Consider the following 14,552-nt stretch of genomic DNA (forward strand, 5'->3'; position numbering starts at 1 on the left):
CTATAAATAGTGACATTTTGTAGATCTTAAAATCATACGCCCATTGGTAAGAAATCCACTTCAAATTCCACTAAATTTTCTATTATCCAATTTTATAATTTTAGTTATTTTTATTTTAAATTATATTTTATTATTATTGTATATTTTTTTCATATCCATGTTCTCGTTGTGCTCCTCAATTTCATAACTACTATATAATTATTTTCTTTTTAGTCGATATGAGATTTTATTGCATTGATTAATCTAATCCAAACTATATGAACTTGAAATAAAATATAGATTTATCTGGGTTAATTTGAACTCAATTAACTTATAATTAGTTTTTTTTTTTTAATGTGTTTCCATTTATTTCATATATTTTATATATAACTCTTTCTAGTTTTTTTATACTTCAATAATTTTTATAATAAGTAAACACTTTAATACAAGTCATACAAGTCTTTAAAGTGCGGTATGCTAGGAGAGGGACAACACAAGAAAATTTTTAAAGGATACGATAAATTTTGAAGTTTGTATCGATTTGGTCTCCAAATTTTTAAAATTACAAAGTTAGACTATCATCTATCCATGATACTTTGAATTGGACGTACTTTACAATCGAAATCTTTTAAGTTGTTTAAGAAAATTCCTCTCAACCTAATTTTAATATTTCATAATTGAGTTAGATAGAATAAAATTTAGAAAAGAACATATAATTAGGTTAAGTAATAAAAAATCCTCCTAACCTAATCCAATTCATGAACCACTTTAGTGATTGATGGAGAGAAAGTCCAAGCTTAATGGCCTTTAATCAAAGCTTAATCATATAATAAAAATAATAATTAAAAAAGAGACTTGAAGAGCATTAGGACACAATTTTTTAGATTATACACAGCCGACTAACTTCCTGGGGTGCCATGTGTTTGGACAGTGATTGATTTAGAATTAGTTATTAATTAGTCATTAAAGTTTTATTTTAAAAACATTATTGGATCCATTAATTAGCTAAATCAACTAGGTGTCAACTATGTAAGTTCTTCTCTCTTAGATCCTTTTGTACTTGTTGCCTTTAATAATTTGATCCACCTTTTAAAAATTCCATTCATTATTTTTTTTTTTTTCCTTATGTTTTTTTTTTTTTTTTAAAAAAAAAAAAAAAGCTTTGTTCTTTTAACTTTAGAAGTTGGTTTTTATTTATAAAAAAAAATGTGTTGGGTTTCAATCTATCGATAAAGTAGAAGAGAGAAACACCTCACAAATTCCATTTTATCCCTTTTCTTTTCTTAATTTGAAAAGAAAAATTGAAAAATTTTCAAATATAGAAAAAATGTCAAATTATTTATAAAATTATAAAATAAAAAATACTAATAGACTCCAATAGACTTCTATTAGTATCTATCACTATTAGACACTGATAGTATTCTATCAGTCTCTATCACTGTTAGACATTGATTGTTAGACATTGATAGTCTTCTATCAGTCTCTATCAAAGAAAATTAAAATTTATTTTTATTTTTATAAATAATTTCTCTTATTTTTCTGTTTTTGAAAATCACCCAAAAATATTTGAGAATTTAATATATCATACGGATCCATTTAGTAACTATTTGATTTTTTGTTGTTAAAACTTAAGTTTATTTCCTCTTAATTTCTTACAATAGTTTGCATCTTTCTTGATTAAAATACTTGATTTTTTAGCCAAATTTCAAAGACGAAAAACTATTATCTAAAAACTATTTTTTTAAATCCTATTTGGTAACTATTTAACTTTAAGTCAAATTTAAAAAACAAAGACAGGTTTTTTTTTAGTTTTCAAAACTTGGTTTGGTTTCTGAAAACATTGATAGGAAATAGGCAATAAAGTAAGAAATTTAGAAGTATGATTTATGTTTATAGACTTAATTTTCAAAAACTAAAAATTGAAAAACCAAATTTTATCAAATGAGGCCTTAGTTTTCAAGATCTGGCTTAGTTTTTGAAAATATTGATAAATGGTATATCATAAATCAATAGGTTTAAAGGTAGAATGAGTATTTATAGACTTAATTTTCAAAAAGTAAATAAAAAAAATTATCCAACAAAACCCTAATAATTCACATTTTTCATTTTCTACTGTTATTTTGTTGAATTTCCTTTTATGAGAATGGTATTTGAAGTACTAACTTGCACCTTTGTTAGGACCCAGAAAATTTGATAAATGATATAAAATAAATGCTATTAAAATTTTGTGTTTGAATGTTAATAAAAAAATTATTTTTTTTAAAAAAAACCAAGAAGTTTACTTATATAGACCTTCAGTTATAAATAAATAATAGGAAGTAAAAATATAAGAAACTTAAAAAAGTAATTTACCAGAATATTTATACTCATCATTATAGATACTTAAAATTATATGTACGGCATTCTTAGATTTGATATTGTTTTATAAGATTACTTTTTAAGATATATGGGTATACTTAGATAATTATATTTGATTGGTAGGATTTTTATTTATGATTTACATGATGTTTCGAGAATGCCCTAACGACTATTTATTAATTTATATAATTTGAATTTATACAACTTATTTTGTTATTAATTTAAATTTCTTTTTAAATTATAGTTTTATTGTTTTATTTGTTATTTTTTCCAAAAAATAATATATATTGATTTAAGAATTTTATAAAATAAATATTGTTTTGTATTTGAATTTTAGTATCTTTTTTTTAAAAAAATAAAAACAATATAACATAACCACCATATTTATTTTAAATATAAAATGAAAATAAAGAAGAGTAATATATATAAAGAATGGTAAAAAGTAAAAAGAGAATACCTTCAACATAGTAATTAAAAAAACCATGTTTCAGGATGCATCCAAAATTCTCAACATACCTTCCGACATCTAGAATGGATGAAACTTTCAAATGTCAAGATATTTATGAATCTAAATGGCACTCTATCAGAATTTTGGATTCACACCCGAAGCCAAAAAAAAAGAAAGAAAAGAGTATAATATTTTGAAATTCGATTAACATTTCAAAATTAGTTTTAAAAGAAAAAATAATTTTGCAAAAATAAAAATATAAAAATAGATAACCATAAATAAATTAATGAAAAGAATTCACTTGTCCATTAGATACCAAGCTAGCGTTTCTTTTATTTTTATTTCTTTTTCTTTTTTCTTTCCACCTCAGCTACCACTCATATATTATTATATTAAGAACTGAAAGATAAAAAGGGCAAAATTGGTATATAAAGAGTTGATAAGGCAAATAGAGAGCATCTTAATTGTATAAATATATGTTGAGTTGAGTTCCTATCTATTGGGAAAGTGCCCATTATGTAAAGGAAAGATCCAATTAAAACATTTTAATACATTTGTTAATAAATACTTCAGAATATAAAGCAATAATTAATAGTAATTAAAGTAAGCTCAGGTAACTTAACATAATACCAGAATAATAATTGAGTTCCAAAGTTGTAGACATTTAATTGACATGCTGATCCATTGCATTAACAAATATATATTACTTTTAAAATTTAATGGCAATATAATAATTGAGTTCCAACCTATGTATGTATGTTTGCATTTTTTTTTTATTTTTCTTGAAACCATATATGTTTGTATATGATTGATCCTTATGATTTTAGAATTTCTAATTTAATCCTATACATACAGGATGAACTTATTTTCAGTTTAGTCGATATAGTTTTAAAATAGTTTATTTAATCCTGTATTTTGAACATGGTTGATCTTAAATTAAAATTATAAAGATCAAACTGAAACCATCATCAAACCAAATAACTAAAGTTATAGTTTTATATAATTTAAGGGAAGGAACATTAAAAAAGAAGAAGAAGTTATATACCATGATATTTGGTTGAAAGGAGTCAACGGTTAAAAATCAACATCCCAGTTAGAAAGTACTCTTACTTTGTTTATCATTAATTATTATGAACCAACTCACTTAAATATAGTAAAATGACACTATCACTGAAAGACAGTGATATATATCGATAGATGATAGTACTATATCAATATCTATCCGTATCTAATATTTATCACTTATAAACAGTGATATTTTGTTATATTTTAAAATATTTTCGACAGTTTTACCATTTAAAACAATTAAATGAACTTTTTTATATATATTTTGTTTGGTCATATCATTACATTGTGTTTCAATTTTTATAATATTTAGTCTTTTTTTTTAAAAAAAAAATATGTAATTTGGTCTTTAATTAAAATTTATTCCTACTATTACAATATCTATATTTTATCTTCATTTTTCGTCATGAGCTTTTTCTTTTCTTTCTTTTTTATGTTCCATTGTATTGTTATTTTTTTAGTCTTTTGATTATGTCTTGATTTTGAATTTTAAAAGGAGGAACAAAAGGAAAAAATAAAACTTCCAAAGCTGTTGTCAAGGTAATCTAAGAACAAAGTTCTCTAGAAAAAAAACCATTAAAATTTATTAATTTTAACATATTATATATATATATATATATATATATTTATATTTCTAAAGTATATATTTATACAAATATTAAAATTTGCTCATATTACACCTTCGAATTTTCAATGGTAAGAATTAGGCTATTAAACTTATATAAAGAGTGAGTTAAATTGTGGAAAATCTTCTTCCCAATTGACAATCTACTGTGAATTTGGACTTTAGACGGCCCAAATAATTATCATTCATTTGATGATGGGCCTATTGGACCGACTCAGCCCATTGAAGATCGACCATACCGTTGTTGATCAAAACACCATGAAAGAAGTGCAGAAAATAACATTAAAATGTTAAATTTTGAAATAAATAAATGGAAAATCGGAGGAAATAACAAAATCGAAGGTGCCTTTTGATTTTTGTCAAGAAAATAAAAATGATAAGATTTCTAGCAAAAGCGTACTACACTGGTCAATTAACAATTTTTTTGAGTACTGTGTAATTGTTATACCATGTATAAATTCTCAATAGAAATATAGTGTAAATGGAATCGTCTATTTGAGATCGTGTATCAATTCTCAACAGAAATATGTATAAATGAAATCGTCAATTATGAGACTTCAACTTATTGGATTCAAGAGATAAAGATACTAGATTTTTCTCCCATTTTAAAATTTGAATTGATGGTTTCATATTTGTTTTGATTTGATTTAACTACTTTTAAAAAATATTCAAAATTAATCAATATTTAATTTATTTATCACCATTTTTATAAGGAAAATTATTCTAAATGACGAAACTATTAAAGATATTTACAGATAAACCGTGATAGGTCGTGATAGGTCGTGATAATGTCTATCATGACATAGATAGACAAAGATAGTAGTCTATCGCTGTTTATCACGGTTTATCACAATTAGATTGTTATATTTTGGTTCATTTTCTTATATTTGAAAACAACCTAAGATTTTACATTATTTTATTCTTTTTTATTATTTTAAATTCGGATTAAATTTTTTTTTATCCTAATTAGGATTTTACTTAATATTTTATACATATTATCATCTAACAAACTATATATTCCATTTAAATTTTATCGTTTTTTGTATTTTTTTAATCACCTTTTATTCATAATCATCTTATTACATTATTATACCATTAAATTGTCTTTTTGACAAACAAATAAATATTCACTTTTACAATTTTGCTGTTTTTGCTGTACCTATACAATGGTTTATGCTTCTTTCGTAGGTTTTGTGATTGATGAAGTTATAAATACAGTGTAATTGTTGAAGCTCAAATGAAATTGTAAATAAACGAGCTCCCTTCCTGATTTTTCTCCCAAAATTATATTTGCATTTATATTTTATTATCAAATTAGATTTTATCTAACTACTTATTGAATTAATTACAATAAACAAAAACTTCCTCATTTTTCTCTCCAATTTATATTTGAATTTATCTTTTATTATCAAATTTGATTTTATCTAACTAACTTTTGATTTGTTTTATATGTTTGTTACAAATTCAAATGTATCTAAATTCATTATTTTATACAAATGGTTATTAAATTACTTTGATTTTTTTTTTTCATATTTTCAATGTTTTCAATTTTTCATATAGAAACACGTAAAAATGACTTGTTGTACTTAAAAAGAAATATATAAATGAGAATTAAATTTTAAATGTTTGAAACATATGCATGTATATATATTGTTACGTTTATCATCATCATCAAAATAAGATAACAAAAAACCTAAATCTCATCTTCTTCATTTAGCCACCCCAAAATCTCTTTTTCTCCTCAATTTCATGTTTGCTATCGTTGGTTCAGCAACCCTTTCTTGAATTCCATCGTATTGGCTAGCTTTTGACGACCATTCTCGCAAGGTCGCCAACCTTTTTCGCTCGCACGTATTTTTCATAATGATGTTCTGGGATTTTTCATAATGATGTTCTGGGATTGATAGTGTTTAAAATTGGCTTTCAAGATCGATCCTATGAGCAAAATTGTCACATGCAATGAAGACGATGAAACTCCCTGCAACTGATGCAACTGATTTGGTGTCAAACGCAATCTTATTTTCAATAGCCACATCATCCTAAAACTGCAATTCCTTCAAATATCACTTACCAACAACAAGTACAATCAACTTTCTCACCTTGGAGAAAGTCTATCGTTGTAGACATCCATAAGTTTCTAATGACCTGCAGATCGTCATCTTCCCTCGCATACACGTTTTCTAGGTAGCTAGAAGCGTTAAGGACCATATTGGGTGACTTTTAATTTTTGTTTTTTTGCTTCTTAGATACTGTGTATTTGTAGTTCTAAAATGTTTAGGCAAAGTATATTTGTGGTATTCGAAACCGTGTATCTTTTCATTCTCGTTTGTACTTAATTTTGTTATTTTAGGGTAGCTTTGTCATTTACTAATTAGTATTTTTTTTATTATATAAATTCATTTTGCTATTTTTATAATTTTGAAATCTTTTTGTCATTTTTTCAAATAAAACTTTAAAATTTTCTATTTCTCTTCTCAGCCTTAAATAAATATGTTTTTGAGTCTATTAAAAGCTGGCTACAAAAAGGGTATATCTGAAAATTTACAGGATTTTTTTTTTAAAGTCCAAAACTTTACTCTCTTTCTTAATTATGGGAGGATAACAAAAACGTAAAACACACTATATTTTTTTGTTATGATGTGTTAGGAACGAAATTTGATTGGAAGACCATCTATTCCTAAGTTCGTAAAGTCACTAATACGGACGCTCTAATGTTTAATACCATTTTCTTTATGATTCTCTCCTACTAAAAAGCTTATTGTTATTAGTTGTTTATGGTTAATATAGTCGATCGATTTATCTTCGAGTACTATGTAGATGAATGATTATCCTATATTAAACAAAAACATACTCCTTTTTTTATAATATGTAGGATAGGAATACTGAACCTTCTTACTTCTCAAAGCTTAGAAATTTGAATCTTCTACCACCGCTTCTATATTTATTCGGGTTTAAAACCACATAACGTGAACCATTTTTCTACTTTTGTTTTAACTAGTTTTAAATATTTGGATAAATCAAATTAAATTAGAGATAATTAAGTCTCAACTTACAAATAATAATCCATGATTATCCTTTTTGTGTCATCATCAACCGAAAATCTCTAAAATTGACAAACCCATCACCATCTTTATCCACTCCTTCAATCATCCTTTCACATTCTTTGAGCCCACATTTTGTCCATCCAAATTTGCACAATGTTCTCTTTACTTCCTTAGCACAAATCAACCCATCCTTGTCACCATCAAATATCGAAAAAGCTTCCACAAGAACTTCTTCTTCTTCTTCTTCTTCATTCTTCCTCAGAATCCTGTTCAAAAATTCTGTCACTGCTATTGAAAATTATGAGTGTGTTTGGCAAAATTTATGCTTAGTTGAGTTGTCGTGTTATTTCAAAAATATCATAAATTTACCCTCAACATGAATAATATATAAAATATATTAGTGGGTATACGTTTTTGTGATTTGAAATTAATAAAGTTATTTAGATTTACAATGCAATCATTGGACTTAACTACTATTTCAATCCTTATACTTTTGACTTTCGTGCATTTTGATCTCTATACTTTAAATATGTTCACTTTCATCCTTATACTTTTGATTTGATCTATTATAGTCCATTTATTTTTAAAATTTTCATTTTCATCTTCGTACTCTTAAAAAATAACCATTTTAGTCCATTCACTTTCATTTTTATTGCAAGACCAAAATAGTCCCTTTTTAAAAATTCAAGAGTCAAAATGAACCAAAGTTGAAAGTATATAGAGAAAAATGAACATTTTAAAGGTATATATAAGAAAAAAAAATGAAAATATAGGAACCAAAATGAACATTTTGAAAGTATATAAGGACCGAAATGAACTAAAGATAAATGTATAAGGATCAATGTGGTATTTTAATCTATTTTACGTCAAAAGTTGAACCACGTGTTATCTTTTATAAAAGTTCTCTTCAACTAGAATGTAAGTCATACCCACTCTAAGAATTCATCCATATAGATCAATCCATCATGATCTGAATCCATTTCCATCACCATTTCTTCAGCTTCGATTGCAGCTTTAAGCTTTTTATAACCTACACGATAGAGAAACCGACAGAGCTCTTTCGTGGAGATCTTGCCATCACCATTGGAGTCAAGGAGGTTGAAGAGGAGCTCAAAGTGGTTAAAAAGTGGTGAAAGAAGGTAGCTTTTGGTTGTTTAGTGATTATTGGAAGAAGGGTTTTGAGGTAATATTCCTATGGAAGAAGGTAGTGAAAGGAAGATGCGAGATTGAACATAACTCAGAGAAATTGTAGAAGAGATGTTAAGTCCTAGGGCTCTTAAATTCAGAATTTTGTTTGTTTGCAATGACATAATAATGGAAGGGCAAAAGGGAAAAGGCCATTATTTTTGTTTTGTACCATTTATGCTTACTAAAACTATGTGGTCAAATTTAAAGAGTTTTGTGAATTCAATCAAAATTTATATTGGACTGAATATAAAAACCTTCTCAAGAACTCTCTTAAATGCTGCATGTAGAGAAGATCTACATAAGGAAAAGAAAATATTTGAAAGTCAATGACACTTTTTAGCAACTTCTTACGTGGTTTACATACTTAAAATGACACTTGGCCGTTGTTTTAAGAGACAATGTGATACTCTTTAGAAATTTTTGTGTTATTTTCCCGTCAAAATAACCCTTTTCAACTTCTTATATGGTTTTGAGAGTCGGATTATCATCTAAACACTTTTCACGGAGTTGAAAAGTGAAATTGTCACACTCAAGCAGTTTTTAAATAATTTGTTGGGAACTTTTCATGTTAAGGAGGCTAGGTTCTCCGAGATGAGGCCCAATCATGGGATAGTATGAAAAACTTTCTCTAAGGCAGCTCATTTGAATAATTTTATCTATTGCTAAAATTACAATACAATTTTGGAAGTTTTTCTTAATCTCTTTTAGTGATGTGTTTGGTTTGGATTTTGTAGGCAGTGCAAAAGTTTCTACTACAGTACTCTTTGTGGACATGAAGTTGCCATAAAGAATAATGAAAATCATGACAGAGGATGCAATTGAGTAAGTTTTAATTTAAAGCTTTCTTTGATATATTCTAATGTCATTTTGCAATACATGCTTTCAAGTCTTGAATTGTTGTTAATCTTTTCTTCTTTTTTTTTTTCTCACTTTTGATTGGTTGAATAATCAAAGTAAAATTCTGTTAGAAAAGATTATAACAAGTCCCAATTCATGGAAAATGAATGTCGTTGAACTTATTATTTTAGTTGTTTATTGCATTATTTTTTTAAAATTATATTTTATAGTTATCCTGTAGTTACGAGAGCCACTCTCAGTATACTTGTTTGGCAACAACTAAAGTAAGACTCTATTTGATTGTCTAATATTTACACAATTATATACACTTATTTGACAACAACAAATTTGTTTGATTTGCAATTTAATGTTTAATATATAGTTTTTTTTAATCTAAAAGAAAAACTTATAAAGATTAAAGGTATGTTGAAATTAAAATCACTTTCATTTCAAACTTGACTCTAAAAGTAGTAGTCCATGTTAATTTAGTGTCATTTCAAGTAAAGTGTGCCAATAATGTTGGAAAAAATATCTCATTGTTATCATAGGAATTAAGCATAAAAATAACATAGAAATTAAAAGAAAACAATAAAATTGGAAGCACAAAACTCAAAACTAAAGAACATGCCATGGACAAAAAAAATTTACTATGTAAAAATTTATTACAATCAAGTAGAAATCTTTCCTCAATCTCAATTACAAAAGAAACGCTCTCTCAAAACATTATACCACTCATACAACTAAATTAAAACTTAAAGCTTAGAGTGTTTCAAATTGGAATAATTCGAACATCAAAAGCATAGACCCTTTTTATAGTGCTTGATGTCCATAACGATACTTCTAATATTTTACCAAAGCTCAACAATTAATGTAAGGTATCAAATAAGTGTTAAAAATAGAATTGATTATATTTAGTTTCTTGTTGCTAGTCTTTAGGGTTGCTATTCTTTTTGCTCGTCTTGTGCTATTTGTTTTGGGTGGTTAGTTTGTTATTTATGGTGTACTTTGAGCCTATATAAGGCCTAATTGGAATGAAATTCAAGTACTGGAGTTTTATATCACTTCCTCTCTTTTACTAGTTCTCCCCATTTTTTTCTATCAGTGGTATCAGAGCTAGGTTGTGGCATCTTTTTTCATAGCCATTAAACCAACTCTCATTCCTTTATCCTCTACAATAGCTAGCAAGCATAGACAATGGCCTCAGACAAATATGTGCAACCAGCAATTCCTCGCTTTGATGGTCATTATGATCATTAGAGCATGTTGATGGAGAATTTCTTACGGTCCAAAGAGTACTGGACCATTGTTGAAGCAGGAGTGAATGAACCAGCTACTGGAGTTGTCTTGTCAGAAGTTGACCAAAAGAAGCTAGAGGAACGAAAATTGAAGGATCTCAAGGCAAAGAATTATTTATTTCAAGCCATTGATCGTACCATCTTGGAGACCATTTCGCAAAAGGATACATGCAAGCAAATTTGGGACTCCATGAAGAAAAAGTATCAAGACACAACGAGGGTGAAAAGACAGCAGCTCCAAGCTCTTCGCAAAGAGTTCGAGATTCTTAAAATGAAGCAAAGTGAGTCCGTGGATGGGTATTTGTCACGGGCCTTGGATATAGAAAACAAAATGCATATCTATGGAGAAAAGATTGAAGATGTAGTTGTGGTTGAAAAGATTCTTCGATCGATGGATTCTAAATTTGTATATGTGGTTTGTTCAATTGAGGAATCAAAAAATATTGATACATTATCAATTGATGAATTACAAAGTTCTTTACTTGTGCATGAGTAGAGAATGATGTCAAATACAGGTTCAACTGAATAACAAGCTCTGAAAACTTCAACTCATGGTGAAAACTCTACAGGGAGAGGATCAATAGAGGACGTGGTCGAGGTCGTGGAAGGTGGCAAGGAAGAAGACGAGGTGGTGGACATGATCCATACAAGAAAACATCCAACAACAACTCGAGACTTGATAAGTCCAACATTCAATATTATCGTTGCCATAAGTTTGTTCATTACAAGTCTGAATGCACAACCAACTTCAACCATGAAAAAAGAGAGCAATCCAATTTTATTGAGGAAAAGGAGCAAGAAACTCTATTGATGACGTGCCACCACAACAAGGAGCTTGGAACTAACATATGGTATATAGACACTGTTTGCAGCAATCATATGTGTGGTAACAAGCCTCTCTTTTCTCATTTGGATGAAAGTTATCATTCTACTGTGACATTTGGTAATAATTCTAAAGTAAATGTTGTGGGTAAAAGAAATATTCAAATTAAGATCAAAAAAGGCAATGTTGAACCCATATCAAATGTGTTTTATATTCCTAATTTGAGAAGCAATTTACTGAGTGTTGGACAGCTACAAGAGAAGGGTTATGTCACAACTATCAAATAAGGCGCCTGTGAGATATATGATCCAAGAAGACGATTGATAGCTTGTGTTGAAATGGCCTCGAACAAGTTGTTCTCACTCAAACTAGAATGTTTGGAGTTATGTTTCAAGACTAATGTAGATCAAGACCCCACATGGCTTTGGCATTTGCGATATGCTCACTTGAATTTTAAAGGTTTGCAAATCCTTTCTCAAAAGCAAATGGTGGTTGGCCTTCCCCAAATATTTCCTCCCACAAAAGTATGTGAAGATTGTGTTGTTGGCAAACAACATCGTGAGAGCTTTCCAAAAGGTAAAGCATGGAGAGCACGTAAATCCCTGGAGTTGATTCATTCTGACATATGTGGCCCATTAAACTCAGTATCAAATGGGAAGAAAAAATATTTTATTTCTTTCATTGACGATTTTTCCAGAAAAACTTGGGTTTATTTCTTGCAGGAAAAGTCTGAAGCATTCTCAATTTTCAAGAGCTTTAAAGCGGTAGTTGAAAATGAAATTGGGAGAAAAATCAAAACCCTTCAAACGGATCGTGGAGGAGAATATATGTCACAAGAATTTGTAAATTTTTGTGCTCAGCATGGAATTCGGCACCAATTGACAGCAGCTTACACACCTCAAAAAAATTGTGTTGCCGAAAGAAAAAACCATACTATCCTTAACTTGGTTCGAAGTATGATTGCAAATAGGAGAGTTCCAAAGAAATTCTGGCCAGAAGCAGTAAATTGGGGTGTTCATGTTTTGAATCGAAGTCCAACTTTTTCGATGAAAAACATGACTCCTCAAGAAGCTTGGGATGGGCGTAAACCATCAGTTGATCACTTTAAAGTGTTCGGGTGCATTACATATGCACACATTCCTAACGAGAAGAGAAGGAAGCTAGATGACAAAGGCCAAAAATGTGTCTTTCTTGGCATTAGTAAGCAATCAAAGACTTACAAACTGTTCAATTCAATCACGGGTAGAATTATAATTAGTCGAGATGTTATATTTGATGAACTAAGCACTTGGAATTGGATAGAAGATACTCTAAAGCAATAAACAGTACCTGTGAATTTTGAAGATAGTGATGAATCTTTGACACCTCAACTTGAAAATTCAAGAGCTTGAGGCTACTAAGTCTTAAACAAGATGTGCAAGTTCTTCAAAATCACAACGAGTTAGAAGGAGACCAACATGGATGGAAGATTATGAAGTTAGTGGTGATCTTTCTGATGAGGCATTTGTCCATTATGCTTTATTATCAGAATGTGATCCATTAACTTTTGAAGAAGCTGTCAAAGATATAAAATGGAAGCAGGCCATGGATGAAAAGATTAAGTCAATTGAGAAAAAAAATACTTGGGATCTATCAGAACTTCCTAGAGGGCAAAAATCCATTGGTGTTAAATGGGTTTACAAGACAAAGGTGAACAAAAATGGCCAAGTAGACAAATACAAGGCTCGTCTTGTTGCAAAGAGGTATAAGCAACAAATTGGCATTGACTACAATGAAGTTTTCGCTCTGGTTGCAAGACATGATACGATTCGACTGGTGTTAGCATTGGCAACACAAAGCAATTGGAAAATTCTTCAAATGGACGTGAAATAAGCCTTTTTGCATGGCAACTTGAATGAAGAAGTTTACATAGATCAACCCCTAGATATGTTCAACAGAGTAATGCAAGAAAGGTATATCGCTTGAAGAAGGCTTTGTATGGATTGAAGCAAGCTCCTAGGACTTGGTACAATCGAATTGAGGCCTACTTTATTAAAGTTGGATTTGAAAAATGTCCATATGAACATATTCTCTTTATTAAATTCCAACATCCAAACAAGACTTTGATAGTATATTTGTATGTAATGATTTGATTTACACAAGAAATGACTTGATTATGTTTGAAGAATTCAAGCAGTCCATGATGGCAGAGTTTGAAATGACAGATCTAGGGATGATGCATTATTTTCTTGGCATTAAGGTAATACAATCAGTAGTGGGAATTTTCATCAATCAGAAGAAATATGTACTGGAGATCTTGGACAGGTTTCAAATGGAGAATTGCAACTTGGCCACAACTCCAGTTAAACCCAATTTGAAGCTCACAAAGGACCATGAAGGAAAGAAGGTCAACAGTACTCTCTATAAACAAAAGGTTGGAAGCTTGATGTACTTAATAGCTACAAGGCTTGATATTATGTATGTTGTAAGTTTAATTAGCAGGTTTATGGAATCTCCAACTGAGCTTCATCTCTTTGCTGCCAAAAGAATCTTACGTTACTTAAAAAGGACTCCTGATCTTGGCATACTTTATCAAAAAGAAGAAAATCTAAACCTTGTTGGTTTTAGCGATAGTGATTATGCAGGAGATTTAAATGATAGAAAGAGTACTTTAGGGTATGTTTTCATTTTTGGTTCAGGAGCTATCTCATGGTCTTCCAAGAAACAGCCAATTGTCACACTATCTACCACTAAAGCTGAACTTGTAGCAGCAACATCATGTGCATGTCAAGCCATTTGGTTGAGGAACATTCTTGAGAATTTACATTATAAGCAAGAAGAAGCATCTATCATTCATTGTGATAACACATCAACAATCAAGCTCTCAAGGAATCTTGCCTTGCATGGATGA

At 28.9% G+C, this 14,552-nt stretch overlaps 3 protein-coding genes and 1 pseudogene across 3 annotated transcripts; 3 read left to right on the forward strand and 1 right to left on the reverse strand.

The window, feature by feature from the left end:
• Window positions 1-7,544: 7,544 nt before the first annotated feature.
• Window positions 7,545-8,753, reverse strand: LOC120067678 (annotated as a pseudogene).
• Window positions 8,754-10,804: 2,051 nt separating this feature from the next.
• Window positions 10,805-11,949, forward strand: LOC120067679. The gene is made up of 2 exons (XM_039019215.1): window positions 10,805-11,136; window positions 11,409-11,949. Exons 1-2 carry the CDS (start codon window positions 10,805-10,807, stop codon window positions 11,947-11,949), a joined length of 873 nt encoding a protein of 290 aa, XP_038875143.1.
• A 1,174-nt stretch (window positions 11,950-13,123) lies between these two features.
• Window positions 13,124-13,534, forward strand: LOC120067680 (uncharacterized mitochondrial protein AtMg00820-like). Its single transcript, XM_039019216.1, has one exon. The coding sequence runs from the start codon at window positions 13,124-13,126 to the stop codon at window positions 13,532-13,534; it is 411 nt and encodes a 136-aa protein (XP_038875144.1).
• A 310-nt stretch (window positions 13,535-13,844) lies between these two features.
• LOC120067681 (secreted RxLR effector protein 161-like) lies at window positions 13,845-14,552 on the forward strand. The gene has a single exon (XM_039019217.1). It carries the CDS (start codon window positions 13,845-13,847, stop codon window positions 14,550-14,552), a length of 708 nt encoding a protein of 235 aa, XP_038875145.1.

This window comes from Benincasa hispida, chromosome 12, assembly GCF_009727055.1.
Source record: "Benincasa hispida cultivar B227 chromosome 12, ASM972705v1, whole genome shotgun sequence".
NCBI classification, from domain to species: Eukaryota; Viridiplantae; Streptophyta; class Magnoliopsida; order Cucurbitales; family Cucurbitaceae; genus Benincasa; species Benincasa hispida.